At 50.8% G+C, this 22,094-nt stretch overlaps 10 protein-coding genes across 10 annotated transcripts; 6 read left to right on the forward strand and 4 right to left on the reverse strand.

Annotated features, from left to right (window-relative positions):
* Positions 1 to 1,067: 1,067 nt before the first annotated feature.
* Positions 1,068 to 2,609, reverse strand: FIBRA_06704 (uncharacterized protein; the record flags this gene model as incomplete). Its single annotated transcript, XM_012328416.1, has 2 exons — positions 1,068 to 1,813; positions 1,868 to 2,609. 2 exons carry the CDS (start codon positions 2,607 to 2,609, stop codon positions 1,068 to 1,070), a joined length of 1,488 nt encoding a protein of 495 aa, XP_012183806.1.
* A 2,107-nt stretch (positions 2,610 to 4,716) lies between these two features.
* Positions 4,717 to 6,259, forward strand: FIBRA_06705 (uncharacterized protein; the record flags this gene model as incomplete). Its single annotated transcript, XM_012328417.1, has 8 exons — positions 4,717 to 4,838; positions 4,890 to 4,941; positions 5,007 to 5,060; positions 5,122 to 5,362; positions 5,419 to 5,683; positions 5,738 to 5,928; positions 5,981 to 6,106; positions 6,159 to 6,259. 8 exons carry the CDS (start codon positions 4,717 to 4,719, stop codon positions 6,257 to 6,259), a joined length of 1,152 nt encoding a protein of 383 aa, XP_012183807.1.
* Positions 6,260 to 6,767: 508 nt separating this feature from the next.
* On the reverse strand, positions 6,768 to 7,603 carry FIBRA_06706 (uncharacterized protein; the record flags this gene model as incomplete). Its single annotated transcript, XM_012328418.1, has 5 exons — positions 6,768 to 6,886; positions 6,935 to 7,089; positions 7,144 to 7,330; positions 7,393 to 7,509; positions 7,564 to 7,603. The coding sequence occupies 5 exons, from the start codon at positions 7,601 to 7,603 to the stop codon at positions 6,768 to 6,770; spliced, it is 618 nt and encodes a 205-aa protein (XP_012183808.1).
* A 507-nt stretch (positions 7,604 to 8,110) lies between these two features.
* FIBRA_06707 (uncharacterized protein) lies at positions 8,111 to 9,127 on the forward strand (the record flags this gene model as incomplete). Its single annotated transcript, XM_012328419.1, has 6 exons — positions 8,111 to 8,206; positions 8,257 to 8,667; positions 8,733 to 8,795; positions 8,854 to 8,883; positions 8,935 to 8,975; positions 9,028 to 9,127. 6 exons carry the CDS (start codon positions 8,111 to 8,113, stop codon positions 9,125 to 9,127), a joined length of 741 nt encoding a protein of 246 aa, XP_012183809.1.
* A 670-nt stretch (positions 9,128 to 9,797) lies between these two features.
* On the forward strand, positions 9,798 to 10,575 carry FIBRA_06708 (uncharacterized protein; the record flags this gene model as incomplete). The annotated part of the gene is made up of 2 exons (XM_012328420.1): positions 9,798 to 10,087; positions 10,140 to 10,575. The coding sequence occupies 2 exons, from the start codon at positions 9,798 to 9,800 to the stop codon at positions 10,573 to 10,575; spliced, it is 726 nt and encodes a 241-aa protein (XP_012183810.1).
* A 934-nt stretch (positions 10,576 to 11,509) lies between these two features.
* On the forward strand, positions 11,510 to 12,362 carry FIBRA_06709 (uncharacterized protein; the record flags this gene model as incomplete). The annotated part of the gene is made up of 4 exons (XM_012328421.1): positions 11,510 to 11,558; positions 11,620 to 11,685; positions 11,733 to 12,157; positions 12,222 to 12,362. The coding sequence occupies 4 exons, from the start codon at positions 11,510 to 11,512 to the stop codon at positions 12,360 to 12,362; spliced, it is 681 nt and encodes a 226-aa protein (XP_012183811.1).
* A 930-nt stretch (positions 12,363 to 13,292) lies between these two features.
* FIBRA_06710 (uncharacterized protein) lies at positions 13,293 to 14,421 on the forward strand (the record flags this gene model as incomplete). The annotated part of the gene is made up of 2 exons (XM_012328422.1): positions 13,293 to 13,525; positions 13,605 to 14,421. The coding sequence occupies 2 exons, from the start codon at positions 13,293 to 13,295 to the stop codon at positions 14,419 to 14,421; spliced, it is 1,050 nt and encodes a 349-aa protein (XP_012183812.1).
* A 237-nt stretch (positions 14,422 to 14,658) lies between these two features.
* Positions 14,659 to 15,746, reverse strand: FIBRA_06711 (uncharacterized protein; the record flags this gene model as incomplete). Its single annotated transcript, XM_012328423.1, has 8 exons — positions 14,659 to 14,708; positions 14,779 to 14,873; positions 14,929 to 15,032; positions 15,083 to 15,213; positions 15,268 to 15,351; positions 15,406 to 15,418; positions 15,508 to 15,627; positions 15,684 to 15,746. The coding sequence occupies 8 exons, from the start codon at positions 15,744 to 15,746 to the stop codon at positions 14,659 to 14,661; spliced, it is 660 nt and encodes a 219-aa protein (XP_012183813.1).
* A 389-nt stretch (positions 15,747 to 16,135) lies between these two features.
* On the reverse strand, positions 16,136 to 17,760 carry FIBRA_06712 (uncharacterized protein; the record flags this gene model as incomplete). The annotated part of the gene is made up of 9 exons (XM_012328424.1): positions 16,136 to 16,158; positions 16,209 to 16,276; positions 16,334 to 16,410; positions 16,469 to 16,690; positions 16,753 to 17,088; positions 17,138 to 17,373; positions 17,422 to 17,541; positions 17,592 to 17,634; positions 17,686 to 17,760. 9 exons carry the CDS (start codon positions 17,758 to 17,760, stop codon positions 16,136 to 16,138), a joined length of 1,200 nt encoding a protein of 399 aa, XP_012183814.1.
* Positions 17,761 to 17,990: 230 nt separating this feature from the next.
* FIBRA_06713 (uncharacterized protein) lies at positions 17,991 to 21,991 on the forward strand (the record flags this gene model as incomplete). Its single annotated transcript, XM_012328425.1, has 8 exons — positions 17,991 to 18,422; positions 18,483 to 18,580; positions 18,630 to 19,643; positions 19,702 to 19,761; positions 19,812 to 20,035; positions 20,083 to 20,420; positions 20,469 to 20,627; positions 20,681 to 21,991. The coding sequence occupies 8 exons, from the start codon at positions 17,991 to 17,993 to the stop codon at positions 21,989 to 21,991; spliced, it is 3,636 nt and encodes a 1,211-aa protein (XP_012183815.1).
* Positions 21,992 to 22,094: the final 103 nt, after the last annotated feature.

Below are 22,094 nucleotides of genomic sequence, written 5' to 3' on the forward strand. Positions count from 1 at the left end.
ATCTGTGACCCAAACAATCTCCGTGGAAGATGTGTTTCCGTCAAATGGAACGGCACTGCAGCAGGCATTGAAGACGAGCAGAGACAACAAAGGCCACAGTGCCATATCAGCGTGAAGAGAGTCGCAGGGATCTATCCACCCGCGAAGGCGTACATGCTACAGTGCGGCCCAAATCCAAACTGCGACCACATTCCCAGGTTGATTCGAAACCAGGCAGCTAGTGATTCTCAGCATGACTAGTCACTTAAGCTCATCGCTCAAAATGTTATACGCGATTGGACAGGTGCCTCTCTCACTAAAGGTAATGCTTACCTCTCACTTTGAGTACCTCCCGAGTTCCAGTGATGCTCTGCACGCCGTTGAAACACTCGCAAAGCCTGATGGCAACAATATCAAGCACCGCGTGTATTGCATGACTACATTATTTGCCAAATGAGTGCAAATTGGATGCCAGCTTGCGGAAATGCAACTCACCTCCCAAAACACGTCACTTTGGTCATCACTATCGATTTCACCCGTAATAAACAACTTCGGGGACAAGAACTGGTGCATAGTAGAGGCCGCAAAACTCGTCGCAGACTTCCGACATCGAGTCGTTTGTGGTCGGAGATCAGGTCGCGAGCGCCTATTAATACGAGACACGGTCTCAAGTTTACGTCGATATTGGGACCATTGCGCCTGACTTATAGTAATAGTAAGAGGGGAAGAGGAGGTACGTTCAGCTATACAGCTCTCAACTAGTAGTTATTGCGTAGTATACATAAGATTCTTGAAACCGAATTCTGCGCGATGTCAAGGCATTTAAAACAATTTAGTTAGTAGTAGAGACAGAGAAACATGCTTCCAGATGAGTACATAATCTTGATATCATTGCAGGGTAAATCCAGTACAGTCGTGAGTGAACCCGATGAACATGAGGAAACAGGAAATCAAACAATGATGGTATAGTGAAGAGAAATTACAACAACAGGAGGATGTTAGCAGTTGTGAATGGGCAGGCTTGAAATAATGTAATGCGTGATCCATGATTTTTCCAATACGTCAGTAGAATTCATGGCATGGCAAACCTATTCATCGTTTTCGTCGTCCTCGGGCGGTCGACTTGAACCTCGAGAGGGCGCACGCGACGTGGCCCTTGACGTAGCTCTAGATCTCGCTCTTCGTCTTGACTGTGAACGAGCATCTGCCTCAGCTTCTCGGCGCTCTTGCTCTTCAATCTCCTGCTCTGTCATCGGGTATCTCCGCCTACACTGCAGGACGAAAATGCATGGCAGAAGGGCACCGCAAACTTCCTTCACGTAAGCATCATCCGCGACTATGCCACCGAACATGGTATCCTGCCCAAGCCAATCGAAACGGAGAAGCGTCTGCGGAAGGCGACCCCCAGGGACGCCATGTGCCGTCGAGCGATTAAAGTAGAAGGCCTCGGAGAGTATGCGTTTCTGCGTCTCGGTCGCGAAATCGTAATGGGACTGTGCGACTCGTCCGTTCATATATGATTGTATACCTTCAATGACATCGCCACATGTAACTCCGAGCGACGAGTCTGAAGCCGTGATTTCGATGGGCCAGGGTATTGACGCAGAAATGAGACGAAGAGAAGTCACTCGGGGCCAGGTTGCTGGAGCCGATCGGCCTCTCGCCCATGATCGATGCGCAGGGTCAGAAGAGCGCTGACACTGCGCCGTCGAGAAGAGCATGTTCCATTTTATATAATCGCGGGTTTCTTCTTCCGGAGGCGGCATTAACAGAGGATTGAGTAACATCTTTGCTTTGACCTTTTTGATAAGCATCGGGTCGAGAACGGGTCCGTCTGTTTTTAACAGACGTAAGCTGCGCGTACATCAGAGAGAGAACTGCTACGTACAATGAGGGCCTTCAGCGAACCTATCTACTTTGTCGAATTCAATAGCGTCCTGAGGTCGGAGAGGCCGGGGTGGTTGTGGTGCATTTCCGGTCTGTGCGGGAACCTGCGGAGGAGCTTGACCTGCCTGTGGTGGAAGCCCTCCAGCACCAGGTGCAGGGAATGGCGTACCCCATGCACCAGCCATTCCGGGGTGTATACCAGGATGCATACCAGGATGCATACCAGGCGGCATACCAGGTGGCATACCACCAGGCATCTGTCCAGGCATGGCGAAAGGCGTATACGTCATCGGTGGCATCCACATGCCAGGCATGCCTTGGTGAGGGCCACCGAACCCGTGAGGGAGCTGCTGATTGAATGCGTTGTAAGTTGTGGGGGGCGCCATATACGGAGTCTGTGGATGCGAGCCGGGTGAAGCGGGATGCGTATAAGGCGAGCCCGACATACTCCCAGCAGGGAAGCCTGTCCAATCAGGGTGAATACCAGAAGCACCCACCGGGGCGACAGGTGGATTCGCACCTGACTGAGAAGGGAGAGCTACGGGCGGGATGAAATACGATCCAGGAGCCCCTCCATACATATTGGGGCCGACGTAGGGAGACATGTATTGTGGCTGAGGACTCCAAGCAGGAGCTGAAGCGGGTTGGCTGGGGGGAGAAAAGGGAACAACGGGAGGGTGACCGGGCGATGACGGACCGCCTTGAGGGCCAGGGACAGGCGGGATAACTGGAGTGTACTGCATCTGTGGTAATACCCAGAAGAATACGATCAGTCGCTATGCTTGTGTGAACCTCCTGCAGAGTACAACCCGAAGGCTCTTAAATGAATCAGATCATAACTGCAATGGAACGAGAGGACATACTAGCTTCCAGTAGATATGTAGAAAACTTTGAAGGATCCGTCCTGGAGATGACTTGTAGATTGAACCCGATTAGATTGACTTGCAGGATTGTCAAAAAAAGGGAGGAGAATACATACTAAACAACGACGTTTTATTCCTCGAAAACGAGCTCTATTGACACACTAAGGCCAAACTCGAACTCAAGTCTAGGGTAGAGGCTGGAGAAGTTGGTCTGGTGCGTGCAGCGTTCATCGGGTTATTGATCAGGTAATGCGAAGCGCCTGCTATCGAGCATTGACCACCGCGGAGACCCCGGGCTCACCATGTTGAAAATCATCAGAGCAACATTCATCCACGAAAAACATCAATAACTCTATATAAAAAATATAGCGCTTTGTCTTCTGGCTCGAAAGTTTTGCGGTCGACAGCCAGACGAGGAGTGGCAGCATCTTTATAAGCTGGTGTTCCGGGTCCCACTGTCATCTAATTAAATAGGTACTTCGACAGTAGTGCTCGACAATTATTGGGATTGTTACTATTCGACATTTGATCTCAGGCTACTGCTAGCTATTTATTGTCGTCTCGTTTTCTGTGTTCTTAAAGACGACAATCGCGATCCACTCAGCAGATATCCAGTGCGAGCACCGTTCTCCGATCCTTCTCCCCACGATTTTGACTTAGGATTTACCTGAGATCTACTACAAATCACAAGGGACATTTCACCGCTACCTGTTGAGTCGTACGCACCAGCGTTGGACAAAACTTTCCGGACTACGGAGCGCAGAAGGCCTATATGCTTAGGCATGATGCGTGGCATTCGGTCGCTTCGGTGAGTAGGATCAAACACTTGATATGTCTATCTGCTTCTTGAAGTTTATTTTATTTTACTGCTTTGAACCATATCGACACTTCGTCGTATTCTACCGATCCGCGAATTCCTGGCGTTATCAGTTCGTTCCTATTATCCTCTCGCGCACGGACCGCCACGTCAATGAAATCTCCCAGTGGCAGATGCATTTGCCCTGCAGGTGTTCTCGCCTATGTATATGAGGGCCGATGAGATGCTTCGGTGCTTGCTTTGCGCGGTTTCAAAATTTGGTCTACAAGCTTGTGGAGGGGCCGCCCTCCCTATGTGGCGTACGCGGATATTTCTCCTGGAGCTTGTGCGCATTAATACGTCGCTGACGGGGTGGATCCGGCGCACATTTATCGCCAGACTGGGAACAATACGCAGAGGATGACTGATAGGCGATCATAAAGCGTGACCCCGTTGAACTAATGATAATCATTACCGCCCATGTTCCGTCATTCATGGAGGCTTAGCTGTTAAGTTCCTTACCACTCCGTGCTCCTTACGACCTTGGCTGACGCTTCGATGGAACTTCTCTTGCCTTGATGTGAGATTCTAAAGGCTTCATATCATCATGCCCTCTCATGGTGGTCTCTCCGTGTGACATACATAGCTCACTTGGGTTACTTCATCCATATGCCAGACCCCATAGCCGTATGACATTCTAGACCGGGACTAACTTCTGTGAGCTGTCGAGGGTGCTGTCTCGCCGTTGTAATGCAGATGGACTATTTCCAGATCTGATGGGCACATGCCATTGAGCTTCTGGGGACTGAGGTCCGCGCGCGATGATTGGAACAAACCTGTGCGAAAGTCTCTAACCACGCGCGCCCTTAAATTCAGATGGTGTGTAATGACCACTCCTCGATCCCTTCTCTGCTTCACGAGCAGTCGCCAACCGTTGACCTATCCTCTAACAATGGCGCAGGTCATTTGTGAGGAAATTCCTGCCCGAACGAAAACCGTGAGCGTAGATCTGGACAGTAATCTTCCGGAGTTTGCGCCTATGCCATGGTATGTTTTCACTGTGGACTCCGTATGTCCATGCCATGTTGATATTCTTGTAGGACCCTGAGCGAAATCCGAGCAGCCATACCCGCCCATCTACATGTACGGAAGACCTGGAAGGGGGTATGCTATCTGTGTCGCGATCTCGTCATGGCTGCGGCTTTGTGGACTTTGGCTTTCCACATTGATCCGACCTTCCGTAGCGAACGTATCGTACGCGCTTTAACTCATCCGGGAGCAGAGACCGCTCGCAGGGTTGCGTGGCTTGTTTAGTAAAGCACCAGATTTGCAGTATCGAAACAGCAGTTTAACGACATCCCCAGTTGGTGGTTTCAGGGCTTGACCTTCACGGGCGTTTGGGTCGTCGGCCACGAGGTGAATTCGCCACATGAACACGGACACGCCCGACACTTCGCAATGCTGACAGTTGACATCGCCAGTGCGGCCATGGAGCATTTTCTCCGAATAGGCGTATCTGCGACATTATCGGATTCGTGAGCCATGCCTTCACTCCGGAAAAAATTGGTACCCGCATCTGACAAGACCCTCTGTCAGATTACGCACACGCTGCTTTGGACGCCTTATTTTAGCTGGCAAATATCTCACCATCGCCACCACCGCAACCATGCATCTATGGAGCGCGACGAGGTTTATGTCCCCAAGACTCGCAGCGACCTTGGGATTCCCAAGGAGGGACATGGGGCAATTGACTATGAAGAGTACTTGGGTGACACGCCCATCTACACGTTATTTATGCTATTACGCCAGCAGATATTTGCATTTCCGGCTTATCTTCGTTCGTCTATTACCTCATCTGCGTCTTCGTTCTCTTGATCTGGATATGACCGGCAGTGTTTAACGTGTCGGGACAAAAGGGATACCCAAAATGGACTAATCATTTCGATCGTAAGGCATCTTTCTTCGGGTCTGCGGGCGTCTTGACATCACAATTTGCAGCCGATTCCATCCTCTTTACCAAAAGACAACGCAACGTGGTCCTCATATCCAATGCAGGTATCATGGCTATGCTCTGGATTGTCTCTCAGTCCGTCCAGAGATGGGGCGCACTTACCGTGATCAAGTTCTATGGAATACCTTGGCTGCTTGTCAGCCACTGGTGAGTATCATAATGAATTTGAGGAAGCAAGAAGTTCTTGACACATTGGGATAGGTTCATCATGATTACATACCTTCACCACACGGATACAGAGCTTCCGCATTATCGCAATGCTCAGTGGAACTTCCAGCGCGGTGCAGCGGCAACTGTCGATCGTGACTTCTTGGGATGGCAAGGCCGCTTCTTCCTCCACGATGTTGCCCATTTTCATGTGATACATCACTTCTTCCCCATGATGCCTTTCTGTGAGTTTGACAGCTCATCAGATCTCCATATCATATCAATCCTGTTTTGCAGACAATGGACCTGAGGCCACGAAGTACTTGAAGGAGTTCATTGGGGAGCATTACCGGCTTTCAAACAAACCAGTGTTCAAGGCACTCTGGGATACATACAATGAATGCCAATTTGTTGAAGATGAGGGTATGCCATGCCGCATGAACAGCGAGGATCTGCGTAATTAATCCACTTGCAGGTGACATCGTCTTTTACCGCAACCGCAAGGGCCAGGCCAAGATCAGACCGGCAGCTCCATACAGACGCTCCTCAGCCGTGGAAGACCTCCCACAACATTGAACGTAACTGAGCTTTGTATCACTATTCGTTGTTATGTATGACATGAATATGTAGTTTTACTACTCTTGATAGAATTTCCCTGATCTATCTTCTCTAGTAACCAGTGTCTAGTAGCGTTCTGGTGCGATTCTACTGAACTCAAGTCAATTTTTATACCCAGTTGACTATACGTTGGCACTCTGACTATGCGAGAAGTTGTGTGCAAACGAGCCAGACGGGTTGCATAGCTCTCACACGTAAAGTGATATCATGTCAAACACATATGCACTAAGAATGGTGCAGGAAGGTCTGGCACCTCTGGTTTCACCTTCGTTGTTCGACGAACTGGAGACAGAATGCCGTTAATGAACGCGCCACGTTCCTCAATATGAGCGATGTAAAAGAAGAGTGCGCAATTACAGCAGGGTACAGGAAAGCGATAATTACAAAGAATACAATGCTGAAATCCTACAATACATAATGAGGAGACGACTGACAAGGGCACAAATAAGGGAGGACATCGTGCATCTCAATAATATTGGCTGAGCGTCATGACGAAGATGTTGGCTGCAGAGTATCCGAGTCGCTGCTTTGCATAATTATCTCTCCTCGACAATTTCTCGAAGAATTGTCGATCACGTAGCCAGTCTAAATATAGGTCAGCACGAAACGAGGATGCAGGTCGACTCAACGCACCGCATCTTTTCACTCGAGATGCGGTATTGGGTGAAGGGGAATAATATTGTTGCCACGCCGAGCTAGCAGTTCCTGCCGCAAAACGCTTGATCTGGTCTTGAATACGGGGCTGGAGTACCTCGAGCTCCTTGTCGGTCACAGTGTTATCTGTATATCTATGAAGGCAATCCAAGTGAGTTCCATGCGAGATTGTATTCAGTGACACGTACTCTCTCCACAAAGTCGAGCATATGTCATTTAGAGTAACACCCGCGGGATTCTTGACGACGGTACACCATGGACTCATGTCTGTGATGATAATAAGTTGATCGACTCGTGGAAGAGTGGCAGGCTCGTCCTTGGCCGTGAACGGGAGGTCGTGGTCGCGATTGTCGGCATTGTAACCGGATGTTTGCCCTATGAATTCGTACCGGGATGGTTGGGTTCGTGGCAGGGCGCGGAGTGGCTTGGTCACTGACCTGTTGCGATGTTGAAGATGAGTTGGAATGAACCATCTGTGCTAGCAAGGACGGGGTGGAGCTCGAGGTCAACATTCTCCAAGAGATACAAGTCCGACTGGGTAAGCACAGGGCCGTCTGCGACACATCAGAATACAGTGCAAAGTTATGAAGACGTAGTCACCAACGTACAATGCGTTCCCACTGCCCATTTTCCGACGTTGTCAGACATTTCGGCGGGACAAAGCGTGAAGAAAGGAACAACTGTCGAGCTCGCGAGCGACTAAAATTGCGGAGCAATGGTCTGCCAGTGAACTTTGAAAGTGTGAGGATTGTGCACGCCCATAGTAGCGCTTCAACTAATCTGATGAGATAGCGAACTGATTTGGCGACGATTTTCGTTTCTGCAAGACTCGTCGACAAGATGCAGGAACAAGCACGCCCGCGACTCAGGGCATTATAAGTATTATTCCATTCAGGGGGTTGTTCGACCGATGCGTTTAGTTTTGCCCCAGGGACTAGTATGATGCATAGTCACACAGAGGCACAAATTGTGAGGTCGCTCTTGGATTACTAGCCGCTGGCAGCAGCAAACAGCTTGCAGGAAGATTAGATTATCTCGCACCGATCAGGCTTGCTTTCCACCTCTGCAGCCTAGATCATAAATATACCATTCCCTTTGAGCATCACGCGTTTCCTAAGCTAACATCGTCGAACATAAAGTCTCCTAGCCTCAACGATGGCACCAAAGGGAGGCAACGCAAAGAAGGAGAGCGGGCGGGCAAAAAAGGCAGAAAACGAGGCTAAGAAGAACGCAGCCGCTGAGGCAGAGAAAGTATGTCAAACCCAACGTTTTCAAATTGATTAGTCTAACCAGTGAAGTAGGAGCGAAAAGAGGCGGAGAAGTGGCAGGACAATGAAAAGGCCAGTAAATCCAAGGCGGATAAAGAGGAGAAACGGCGAGCGGAACTGGCTCGAAAGGCGGAGAACGCGCGACTCCTGGCGGAGGAGGAAGCGTCAGCACCGCCAAAGGTTAAGGCTGCCCCCAAGGCAGGCACCTCCAAGAAGGCTGCGCCGAAGAATGCTAAACCTGCTGGTCCTGGAGCAATTGCTGCCGGGGGAGGCCTCAGTGCAGTCTCGGCGGACGAGAAGGTCAAGGACGAAAAACCAGAGGAGCCTGAGGTGTTCGCCGCGACTGGTATCGACAATGCTCTGGATCTTCTCGAGGTAGTGACAGCTAAGATGGACAAGGCGAGTGTTGGACAGCAGGCAGCTGGACTCGAGAGGCATCCAGAAGTATGAACGTTTGAACTTTTGGCCGATTGATTACATTTACTGATGTATCGGAACATGTTGTTCAGAGACGTTTCAAGGCCGCATTTGAGGCATACAAAGAACGCGAATTGCCAAATCTCAGAGCCAAGGTATGTGTGCCATGGCCTGTCCTGTCTGCATGGCCTGTTAAAATGCATCTGGTCTTAGCACCCGGGGCTGCGACTACAACAGTATCAAGTAAGGTCTTCTATCATGATATTCCGAGGCGGTGCTTTACACTATCCGTAGGAGCTATTGTTCAAACAGTTCCAGAAATCGCCAGAGAATCCGTGAGTGTGACCCCTCGGCGTCGTTCTAAGCCCTCATGTAAATGCCCTCCAGATTCAATCAAGTCACAGTGTCTCACGACGCCACAAAGGATGAGAAGGTCGCTGCGCTCAAAAAGAAGAACGCTGCCGTGGAGGAAAGGCTGCGGGCCTGAAGCAGTGCATCTAGACCCTCCCTGATATGTCCGTTTACCTGTTCGCGCGTGTGTTGACGTTGAGTAAAGCTCGACTCTAGGAAGCATGCATTACCAATAGTGCTAGGGGGGAAAATCCCAAGGCATGTAAATAACGGTCGGTATCGCCAAGATCCAAACATTAGAAACACAGGGTCCTGTGAGAAATGCAAGCGGTGCTTGTGGCGTAGTGCGCAGTCAGGAATTTCGGATCGCATAGAAAAATTGTACGAGACTTGGAGCAAAAGTTGTAACGCCATAGGACATTTGTATTCTCAACCATGATAAAGCACTGCAATCGACTTTCCCTTCAGATGACAGCCATAAATCAATTTAGGAAATATATTGCACTTGGTAGTGGCGAAGACTGAATGAAACATGGGTTTCCAAGCTGAATCAGCCTGTGCAATTGAGAAGGTCATGGCGTAGCCAGATGCGATGGTCTGCACCGGAAGCGCGGTAGCATCGTGGTTGACACTGGACAGAACAAATTGCTATGTCCGGCCTGTGGGCCCGTGCAAAGCCAAGCCCGTGAGGCGAGCTCGGCATATTTGATGGCTTATGTAATTGCGTATTTTTGCATAAGTACAGCGGGCACTCTTCTGAGACCTGCATCTCTCTCGCTTTGTCGAGCAAATCACTATAGCTCATCATGGATTCACCTTCAGCATCGATTCCTTCATCGCCCTCATTGACAAGCAACTCAGGTCCATCCACGCCGCACCGCACGAACACCTTGGTAATTACGCAGTTACCTGCGTCATTTTTCGAGCAGGTTGTGCTCGACACGCTACACAATCATTTCGCGTCCTATGGTCCTGTATATGCGTGGGCTCCTCTCAAATCATTTGCTAGGATCCTTCTAGTGTACTACTCGGAGGATGATGCCGAGCATGCAAAGGTAGACTGCGACTTTCTGTTTATTGGAGCAACGCCAAGTAGGTATGTACTGTGCGCAATGCAGTACAATTATGTATAACTCACCATGTTGTAGTCCAGCAACGACGCTGCGAGTGTACCGCGCGGACCCCACTCCTATTGTGTCGTCGGGGAATTCAGCCAAAGATAACATGTATCTACGACCACCGGAGCACGAGAAGAACTTCCTCATCTCTCCGCCTGGTTCTCCCCCAGTGGGCTGGGAGCAGATACGCGAGGACCCGCCAAATTCGACGCCATTAGCGGCAGATTTGATAACAGCGCTTCGCCGACTGCAGTTGCAAGAGGAGCAGAGAAGTGGACCAGGCTTGGCGGTGTTGCTCGAGCCCCAGGATGGTGTCGGTATTGGTGTTTATGTCGAGGATTGCGACGGAGACGGAGCAACCCAGGCAGAGGAAGAACAGGACTGGGTGTATGGGGAGATGTCCCCTGCGCGTGCGAGATGGAGGCCAGTGCCAACTGCGCTGCCGCCAATGTCGATAGGCGCTTGAAGACTCGACGTAAGTATCTGATTCTCAGCCCCTAGTACTTCAAGTGCTGCTTTCATATGATGATTCATTATCAGACCTGTACCGAGTATCTTTACGAGTATGCGGATACTCCATATTGCCTTTTTTGCTCTGATCCTTTTCGTTCTAATGTGTCATCATACACGAGCGCTGACCACCTTAAATCAGGATGCCTTCCACGAGTTTATACATATCGCTTCCATCCGCCAATGGTGAGTCTCTCTCCATCTTTTCTCATTGATGAGAACCATTCAGACCTGTTCTGACCATGAATATTCTCGTGGAGAAAATCAAAATATTGCCAATTGTTCCTTCTGAAACTTTTTAACCTTGATCCAGCTATGGTGAAGAACTCAGCTGACTTGATGTTTCTGTTCAGGATCCGAATTTTCTGGCATTGAGAGCGCTCAGTTCCGCCTCGTAAATTGATGTCAGACTATACGTTATAGATTATTTCATGCATGTGTATTTGTATCTCATCCATTCTCGTGGACTCTTTTACGTGTATATTACAAACTATGGCTTGTTCAAAGGACCTGTATCGCGTAGTGGAAAACAAGGAAATCATTCCAATGTCTGAATATGTTTTCAAAACTAGGACTAGTTAATGGCAACGACTCTTGTTGGCAAGATCCTGTGAAATTTGAGTACGTTGGAGGCTTCCGAGAAAGGCATCTGAGGAGCGCAAGGGAGAAGTGTCCGACGACAACATATGGGCGCCTAATTGCATGCAAATAGAAAACAATGAGTGGGAGAGACAATAGACAATCCGCGTACCCGAGGACAACAACTTCGGCAACCATGGCAATAAAAGCACTCCGCATGGCCTTTTCAAGCCTCTGTCTTCGTTTTTCTCCCTCGTCTTTTCCCTCTCCTCCTACTTCACGACCTCTACCCCATTTCCTGTGAGCCTGAGATGCTCGCGAGCCTTCTTTTCATTCCTTTTCTTTCTAGCGTAACTGTCGGTGAGTGTAGATATGCTACTTGGATTCGCGTCAACTGACCCGGGTTTGAACCTGGAACCAGCCGCACAGTCTGTTTCAGTCGTCTGCGTTGCGGGTCAATGCCTTGAGGGATTCACGAATACCACTCGTGAGTGTCGAGTTTGTTGATTCTAGCCAGCTGCTTACACTACCCAGTTGGAGCGACACTATCAGCGTCGGGCGCTGCCACAAGCCTTCACCTCCTTCCTGGAGAATATTCATCTACCACCAACCCGGAACTACTCCATGGCCTCCTCACTTCGTCAAGCGCGTCGCTCTCTGCATCTCCGGGGTTCTTGGTGAATTCAACTGTATCTCTTCCGTTTGATCTGGCTCTCCAACCTGGCATCGCTTCTTATCCCGGTGCCAACTTCTCGGGCCAGGCCACTTTCACCTCGCTCCCCACAAATGTTTCCACGACGAACAGTTCCAAGCAGCTTTCTGCAGGGTCTTTCGCATTGGCATCAAATACTTGGGCATCTTTCGCCGGTGCAGCGTCGAACGATCGCGTTATTTTCTGGGACTCGGTTTCCGACGTCTCGCAGTTGCCTGCAAGCACGGTGGGCAATCCCCTTACACTGGTTGATATGCAGTCGTCTTCGTGCTCTACCCCTTGTGCGGCTGCGGGCGTGTGCTCTGCATCAGGGACATGTGTCTGCCCAACCGGATTCACCGGCTCTTCCTGCGAATCCTGCGCGTCAAACTTCTTCGGACCTACATGCCAGGCCTGTCCCGCAGATTGTGAACAGTGCGACGATGGCATTCAGGGCACTGGACAATGTCTAGCTCTGAAGGTCAACGATCCTCCATCTAGCTGCAATTGTGTCAACGGTGTCTGTGGGAGCAACGGTGAATGCTCGTGCAATGCCGGTTGGACTGCTGCTTCCAACGGTACGGCGTGTGCGACCTGCGCACCGGGGTATTTCTTGGATTCAAGCGGCAACTGCGAGAGTACGTGGTCCATTATACTTTGCCGCGTGCATGATAATTAATAGACATATGAAGTTTGCGAGCTAGGTTGTGTGGAGTGTGCTAATGGAACTGGTGACTGCATCACCTGTAAGTCTGGCTTCACACAGAATGCCAACGATGCCACGAGCTGTGTCGCCATCGCGTCAACAACGTCCAGTGGTACGGTCTGTCCTGATGGAAGTTTCAGCAACGGTACAGCATGCGCTGCATGCTCACCTCTATGCCAGACTTGCAATGGCGCAACGTCTAATGATTGCATTATTTGTGCCTCAGGCACGTACAGTCTTAACGGTAGCTGTGTCTCCACAAACAGCGAGGGTGTGTGTGAGAACTCCAAGTTGGTTGCCAACAATAACAAGCATGAATGTGACAGTAAGTGACTTAATGAGACATGCAGCGCATATTTACTCATAATTTGCAGGCTGTCCTGCAAAGTGTACTGCATGCGGGATTCCGAACTTCAGCGTTGCGTCTACGATCAACCAGGCCCAGTGCACTGACTGTCTTCCCGGCTACGTGCTTTCGGACGGCCAGTGTATCGAGAGCTGTCCTTCGGGAACGTTTCTGAGCCCACAAGACAACCTGACCTGCACTGGTAAGCACTCATCGTAGCTCTCTGTCTTGGCACACGATAACATTGTTCGCAGCTTGTGACACGTCCTGTGGCACCTGCGCAGGCGCTGCAGACTTCTGTCTCTCGTGTGCAAATAATGAGCTCGCGTCAAACGGAACATGTGTTTCGTCATGCCCATCGAACACGTTCACCTCATCTGGTTCATGCTTAGCATGTCACCCCGATTGTGCCACCTGTTCTGGCGGCTCGTTCAATCAATGCTCCAGCTGCAACTCCGATCTCCCGGTCCTTACGAATGGACGATGCCTATCCACATGCGCTCAGGACCAGTTCTTCGACTCTACATCTTCTACCTGTCAATCCTGCGATTCAAGTTGCTCCAGCTGTTCAGGGTCAGGTCCCAGTAACTGCCTTGCTTGCTCGAGCTCTACCCAAATCCTCCGCGGTGGGACATGCGTTGCAGCTAATTGTGGCAACTCTAGCAGTGTCGTGCCAGGACTTGGGATTTGCCTGTCTGATCTGGTTCAAACGACAACATCCGGAAGCGCCGCTATCCCAACGATCACCGGCATCAACAGCCCCGCGACGAGCACCACTAGCAGCTCGCATCTGGCATGGTGGGAGATCATGCTCATGGCGCTCGGTTGTGCATTCATTTTTCTAGTCATTGTCGTAACATGGAGGAATCGCATGCGCCGAAAGCGCGCTCAGGCCACTGCCGCGTTCGCTACGGCCAAACGTCTCAATCCGTCACGCAGCTGGCGTTGGCGCATCGCGCGCTTCGGAGAACGTCTCTTTGGGCGTGCACCGCGCCAGCGGTGGACTCCGCCTGAGGATATGGAGGAGGTCAAGTTGGACAAGCTACGCGCGGCAGAGGAGGCACGCCACGACCGCGCGTTGGAGAAGCGGGACGAGTACGAGTATGGCTCGCGTCATGAGCCCTCGCCGCTCCCATCGCTGTATGACTACTACACCGACTCACACGGACAGGCTAAGCAGCACGGCGACCGGCACTCGGCGGTGTCACTTTCACAGGGCTCGCTGTACACACCGATTACGGGTGTGCCGCGACGCGCGCCGGAGCCGCGCCAGCCGACGAGGAATCCGCGAGATTTGTTGCCGTCGCGTTTCTCGGACACGACGCTCGGTTCGCACGACGCTCGCGAGCGTGAACGCGCTAGCGCCAGGACACCGGCGCAGGAGTACGCTTGGTCTGTCACCCAGGCACAGGACATGCCGCGGGGATCGTACTGGCTCAAGCCCACGTCTACAGGCTCAACAAACCCGTTCCGCCGATGACATTTATGATTCCCCTCAGGTTATTTGATTGGACCTTGTATTGCATGGATAGTTTTGTATAGATCTACATCATGGCTAGTCCACGAGCTTTCACTTTCACGACTTTCGTTTCCCCGCCACATAACACACCTACCATACCTGTATCATCGTGTAATCACTCTGTATCCCTACCTTGACATCGTCTGCTAGCAATGGAATATATCATAGCATATTATACAGTGATCCACAACAGCAGCGTTATATACCACTAGGATGCACACGGATACGTGGACGTCCAATAGGCTCTGCTGCGAATAAAAGTGTTCGGAAGTAAAAGTGCCATGTAAAAGTGCCTCCGAGAACCCGCTCAGCACGCACAACCCCCCGCTTCCTTTTGTTCCTCGAGACCACGACCTGGTGTAACAGTCCCTGCCTTGGAAGCATTTGCTGCTGGCTCCGGCGCGATGTCGACGCTTGAATGTACAGTCAGTGCCACTCCTTGCCAAATGTCCAATCGAGTTCGCGCACCTCTCCTTGATCTGCTTGGACATTGTCAAGAATGCCTCTTCGACGTTGCTCGAGGTCTTCGCGGAAGTCTCGATGAAAGGGATTGCAAGCTCGTCCGCAAATTCCTAGTAGAAAATTACAGCCCGTTGCAGCAGAAGCCACAACGATGACTTACCTTCGCTGACCCGTAGGCAACCACCTTCCGTTCAACCAAGTCGGATTTATTCCCGATGAGGAGCTTCTTCACATTCTCTGATGCGTAACGCTCAATCTCTTGTAGCCACCCCTTGACATTGTCGAATGACTCTACAGCCGAGCAGTTAGACAGAAAGAACGCATGAGACGACGTGTACCACACACCGGCGTCCGTCACGTCGTAAACGACGACAATACCGTGTGCTCCGCGGTAGTATGCAGCAGCGATTGTGCGGAATCGTTCCTGGCCTGTCAACATAATGTGAATATAGATACATTCGTCTCAAGCAGAACTCAGCCCACCTGCTGTGTCCCACTACCCAGATGGCATTAAGTAGTCATGAGCATTAATTCATTTCACTGCGGCACCTCCCGCCGCGACCGACGCTACTCAGGGACACTCACGATTTGCAGCTTCACCATCTTTCCCTCCAGCTCAATTGTGCGGATCTTGAAGTCGACTCCGATAGTACTGAGGTAGCTGTCTGTAAAAGCATCCTCGGCGAAACGTAGCAGCAAACATGACTGTCCGAATGGCGCTAGCTTAGCGGCGGCAGCCTGGTCTACAGGAGCTGACTGACCTTGCCAACACCAGAGTCACCAATTAGAAGCAGCTTGAAAAGGTAGTCGTAGCCGTCTGGCATGGTAGCTGTCACCGACAAGGTACCGAGAAAGTCGAATAGTTATGGTCCGCTTGGCTGAGGTAATGCGAGAACGAAAGTCGGAAACACCGCTATGCTGTGGGTGCAAGAAACAAGCCGGGTGTGGTGAGCAGGAGCGACTTAGCACGGATCAGAGGACGGCGGTGAGGCCTCATCATGTCGCAGTTTTAACTATCCGGCGCTCGTCGTCGTGGGCGCAGCCACCCGGCGAACATCGTCACTCAGCGTTCATCAAGCGTTCATCACTCGATTCAGAATCACTGCCGCTTCCGAGATTGAGTGATACAAATGGGTACCAGTCAAAACACCAGCGAACACATTGCATGGATTCTAGTCCGAGATGCCGTAAAGTAAGATACAATAACAAAAAATCATGCCGTGTACTCCAGTTTGCCTGTAGAAACACGTCAGCTACGAACCGCAGCGAACTATAGAAGATCGTACTCTCATGCTTCTTCGCTTCGGAAACTTTCCGTGCGGCCTTCGTCAAATCCTCTTGGTTGACGTATTCCCTACAAAAGGAGAGTGCATGAGCCCATCAGCAACTGCAATGTTAACGGATCTCGCACCTGTCGTCTCGAATCGCGAACATGCCAGCCTCAGTGATGACATTTCGCAAGTCAGCACCATTAAACCCGTCAGAGAGCTACATGGTTTCAGTTGTCAGAGACATGGTACTAAATGAAGAGAAGCAGTGTGCACACCTTCACAATGGACTCGTAATCAATCTCTTTGTCTTTATTCACAGGCCCGGCATGGATCTTCAGAATTTCTAATCGTGCTTGTTCATTCGGCAGAGGGATTTCAATTTTGCGGTCCAATCGCCCAGGTCGCATCAGCGCAGGGTCGAGTGTGTCTGGTCGATTTGTCGCCATTATGAGCTTCGTCCGTCCAAGGGAATCAAACCCGTCCATTTGATTCAACAGCTAACATGTCATAGTGAGATGCAGGAGCCAGTCACAAGAAACATATAAAAGAAACGACATACCTCCATGAGCGTCCTTTGAATCTCCCGATCCGCACTCGTACCCTCTGAGAACCGTCGCCCACCAATGGCATCGATTTCATCCATGAAGATGACACAGGGTTCGTGCTCCTTTGCGTAGCCAAACATCTCACGTACAACTCTCGCCGACTCGCCGATGTACTTGTCGACTATTGCTGACGAGACAACCTTAAGGAAGTTGGTCTGTAATGTTGCCGCCACTGCACGGGCAAGAAGTGTCTTGCCCGTCCCGGGAGGCCCATACAAAAGAACACCTTTTGGTGGCTTGATGCCAACGCGTGTGAATAGTTCAGGGTTAAGCAAAGGCAGTTCGATGACCTGGACAACGAGGTGAGTGGAGAAATCGGCCACCGGCCCATGTTCGTACCTCTCGAAGCTCTCGCACTTGGTCTCCGAGGCCACCAATACCTGCAAAGGACGCATTTCCAGGGTCTTCTAAGCTCATCTTGTAGACAAGAGGATCAACCTCCCGCGGAAGAATACGCATGATAGTCAATGTGGTCATATCGAGACTGACACGCGTCCCGGACTTGAGTTTCGCTGCTGGAAGTGTTGGTCTGTAGGATACGACGTAGCGGGGCCCAGAAGATGCCTTCACGATGACTATTCTCGATGAGTAGCATTATCTCAAGGAAGACTTCATGTACTTACATCGTTCATCGTCTAGTTGCTTCATGACCTCTCCAATAATCTGCCCAACTGACTGGACAGCTTTGATATCATCCTCCGTCTTCGCATACTCTTTCTCCAAGTCCTTGAGAGCGAATCTGACTATAGGAAAAGCATGAGACAGAGACCACTAGGATAACAACTCGACTGACGGTTCTTTAAGCTCTCACTACTCGACTCATGGTGCCGCATTTTCTAGTCCAATGAGTTAACGAACACATTCTACCAAACAAGTATGACACTCACATCTCTATAGCCTTTGAGGGCATCTTTTCTGCGTTGGTCCATTCCCGCAGATGTCGACGGTTGTGATGTGCTCATGGTAAATGCGAGAATAGTTAAGGTCAAGTGCGCGAGCTTGCGCGTCCTCAGCGCGACGCGTCTCTGACATAAGCGCCCGATGCAATATTGTTGGAATTTCATGGTGTCAGTCCAGGTTAACTCCTCGCCTTCACGTTCCACCGGGTTGGTCTACTGTCCGCATTGCTAGAGACAATTCATTTTGACCGTATGACTTATTGCATCGAGCTCGATACCCACAATCCGCAACAATGCCGACTCCTGGCGATACATCTTCTGATTATTTCGACGACGACCCCAACTTCTTGCAAGCCTTGCACGATGCTGTTCTTGACGGAGATCTTGATCCTTCTGTTCCAGTGCAGCAAACACGGTCTATCAGTCCTATAGACGTGGACGAGTTTGAGATGCCTCCCCCAGCGCAACCGTCGTTGAAGCGACCGCGGTCTCCTGCGGAGGACCTTGAAGGCTCAACATTTCACCAGATTATCGACTCTGTGGCTGCCTCAGCGGATAGTACTTCGTATCTGTCCTCGCATACTTATGGAGCCTCACGTTTTGGGGATTTTGGTGAATACATGGCACGAAAACGTGCCAAACTGCAAATTCAGAATACCGAAATGATCGATGAAGACAACGACTCCTCTCCGACGGCCACAATTTTTCGTGGTTTGCAAGTATATGTATGCGTAGAGAGCTTCCGAATGTTGTTCCTCTGACTGATGTGTGTCGGGCGGAATTAGATCAACGGCTGGACAGAACCATCGGTGCAGGAATTGCGCGAGCTCATTATACAGCATGGGGGAATATACCACGCATATTTAGACAAAAAGAGTCTGGTGTGAGTCTGTTCTCTACTATTGCTCGGAACGGTGCTGATGGGTGTGCAGTACCCATATTTTGACATGTTCGCTGACACCTGCAAAGATACGTGAGTTCAAACACATGAAGGTAGTTCGCCCAGAGTGGCTGGTAGAAAGTGCCCGGGCCGGCCATTTGCTTCCATGGCAAGATTTCATCTTCAGACCAGGTGAACGAACTGAACAGTCGCAAGGCAAAAGAATAGGACAACAGTCCTTGTTTGATAAATTTGTCTCCCAAGCCCGAGTGAGACCTTCAGAAGCGAAGGCGCCCCCTGTCGCCACACAACGTGCACCAAGTAATGTTCAAGATGATGATGATTCCGTGGAAGGTCCCCCTACAGTGCCACTTTACGGGCGGTCGCCGTCGATTACACCACCCCAAACGCCGACGAAGGAAAGGCAGCCTCATATATCAAAGCCTCTTTTCACAACGGATCCTACAACGCCTGAACACGCTTCACGAGTTGTTGGATATGCGGCACACACATCCAACCCCATCGCAGAGCGAGCAATGGCAAATCCAGCTTGGCGCGCAGCGCATACGTCTGCCGCGCCAGATTTTATTGAAGGGTATTACAAGAACTCGCGCTTACACCACCTCTCCACGTGGAAGGCAGAGCTAAAGAATCTCGTTGCCGAGGCGCAGGAGCACATCGAGAACGGAACTGTGTCCTCATGGAATCATCTTCCGGATGGCACAGAGACCGCTGTGGGTAAGATTATGCAGCAGAACATCGGTGGGTTAGGACGTGATGACCCTCGTGAGGAGGATGTCAGCATGAGAGGTGCACACTTGGTAGCAGGACCGTCAAATAAGGTGAAGGGAAAAGAGCGCGCTGCCGCCGCTGAGCAATCAGTGATCATGCACTGTGATTTTGATAGTTTCTTCGTATCGGCTGGTTTGCTCGACCGTCCCCATTTGCGTGGAAAGCCTGTCGTGGTATGTCATTCGCAAGGAAATCAAGGTGGAGGAGCGAGCACAAGCGAGATTGCTAGTGCAAGCTATGAGGCGAGAAAGTTCGGAATCAAGAGCGGTATGAGGTATGAGAATCATTGAAATATTTCCGTTTATCACTTATTGATTCGTTTATGGGGTTAGTTTGCAGCAAGCGCGTAGACTCTGTCCCACTGTACTGACCATTCCTTATGAGTTTCAGAGGTGAGCCTGGAGTAATGGTCCAGCAGAATAGACCCTCAACTGTCCTGTAGATATAAGAAATTGTCTTTACAATGCTACACGGTTCTGATGGCGCATGCCGATGATCTACAAGCTGTTTCAGTAGATGAAGCACTCATAGACGTCACCAGCAGTGTCGCGCGCATTCGCAGAGAGATCAGCCGCAGTCAAGATCCCAGTTCGTCTCCCGTAGATCCTGCCAAAGAATTTGCCGAAGCCATTCGGGCGCAGGTGAAGAAAGTGACTGGATGCGAAGGTATGTTTCGACACCTGAATTGCCTGTTGTACTCATAGCTGCCGCAGTAAGCGTAGGGATCTCGTATAACATTATGCTCGCTCGCCTTGCGAGCCGCAAGGCTAAGCCAGCCGGGTCTTTTCATATCATTCCGGATGATGTTCCAGAATTGCTGGCGCCATTAGATATCGACGATCTGCACGGGTTTGGGTACGCGGCGCGCCAGAAAGCCCTAGAGAAGCTGGGAGCTACAAAGCTTGGGGAATTAGTGAAGAAGAGCAAAGCAACTCTATGTGAGGCACTTGGAAAAGGGATGGGCGAGACCCTATATAAGGCTCTTCGAGGTGTCGACGAGCGCAAGCTCGAGTCGGATAAGCCGCGCAAATCGGTGTCTTGCGATATCAACGTAAGTTAATGACCTCCCTCTTCGTAGCCTTGTCAAACTTTTGTCCAGTATGGAATACGGTTCGAGAACAACGAACAAGCCGAAGCGTTCATATCTCAAATGGCTGAAGAAGTCGCACGACGGCTCAATAATATCGGTATGATTGGACGATCGTTGACGTTGAAAATTATGAAGCGGGCTGCTGATGCCCCTGTTGAGGCACCGAAGGTAAGCGTATAAGATTTTTCTGTTCATAATTTTCTAATGACGCAGAACTACAGTTCCTTGGCCATGGTATCTGCGATACATTTAACAAACAAACACCCCTAATTGCTCCTGGTAGTCGCGCCACCAGTGATAGGAAAGTCATTGGTGAACATGCCTGGAGGCTCTTAAAGAGCTTTCATTTTGACCCCAAAGAACTGCGCGGTATCAGCATACAAATCCAGAAACTGGAAAAGAATTCTGAAGTGTCCGCTACTGAGTCCGGACAAGCCGTCTTGCCATTTAAACCCAAGTCAGTTCCAGATACCAAAGATGCACCGATCGATCCCGTGCCTGTTCAAGATCGTCGTCGGGAACCCGGGATCGTCGTCGAGCCACCTTCACAGGAGCTAGATGCGATTCAGCTAGCTCCATCTCCTGATCGACCTGTGGCACAGGCGGTACTGGACCTTCCCTCATTTTCTCAGGTTGACATGTCGGTATTTCAGGCCCTGCCTGACGATGTGCGCAAGGAGCTGGAGACAGAGTATCATCGTAGGTCTATAACACCTGGGTTGCAAACAGACCGTGTATCCCGTAGTCGCTCGCCTTCTGTCGCGGTGGATCCCAAGTTCAAGATTACGGTGAAGGGCGCGAACGTGAAGCGGATTACGCAACAGCTAGCGCCGCGGAGCAGACCTAGTATCTCGCCCAAGAAGAACACGCTATTCGCGAAACGGAGCGGGTCGTCTGCGATACACGTGTCGGAATGGGAGTTACGGAAGTTGAATATCGATCCGGGTGTGTTTGCGATGCTGCCTGTGGATGTGCAGAAGGAACAGCTTGCGGCGGCGCGTGGGGGCGAGAGGCCTGGGGCGTCTGTCTATGTTGGAGAACGGAAGGTGCTGAAACCTAGCAGCAAAGTGTCGTCGTCGTTCGTGCCGTACCGGGCGCCCCCGCCGCAGGCAAAGTACCTGCAGCCTCCGTTTCTGAAGCAACAGGGCAAGGTCAAGGGAGAGAAGCTCTACTTCACTGAAACCGACGACGTCCAGCGAGTGATTGAGACATGGGTGGACGGATTCAAGGAATTCCCTCCTAATCAGAAAGACGTGGACTACTTTGCGAAGTTTTTGGTCCAATGCGTGGATAGCTCAAGGTCGAGCGACACGGGAGTCGAAAAGGCTGTGGCTGTCGTGAAATGGTGGCGAGTGCTACTCAGACGACACTTTGCGGTTTGGGAACATGCGGCGGACGATGTTCCTGAGGTCGGGAATAAAGTCACTTCGGAGCGCGTGGGGTGTGCTTGGTGGGCTGCCTTTCGGGAGGTGAAGGCCAAGATGGACGCCGTGGCAAGGAAAAAATTCGGGGGGTCTCTTTCGTTGAAATAACCTCGATGCTTGGTCTCCTGGAACTTGTTTCGCATCGCGCGAGCCCGCCGCACGGAATTTACTAGGTGACAGACGACCACCGGGCTGCATTCTTCAACACTTT

The sequence above is a fragment of the Fibroporia radiculosa genome (genome assembly GCF_000313525.1).
Source record: "Fibroporia radiculosa TFFH 294 genomic supercontigs, scaffold8592, whole genome shotgun sequence".
In the NCBI taxonomy this organism is placed as follows: Eukaryota; Fungi; Basidiomycota; class Agaricomycetes; order Polyporales; family Fibroporiaceae; genus Fibroporia; species Fibroporia radiculosa.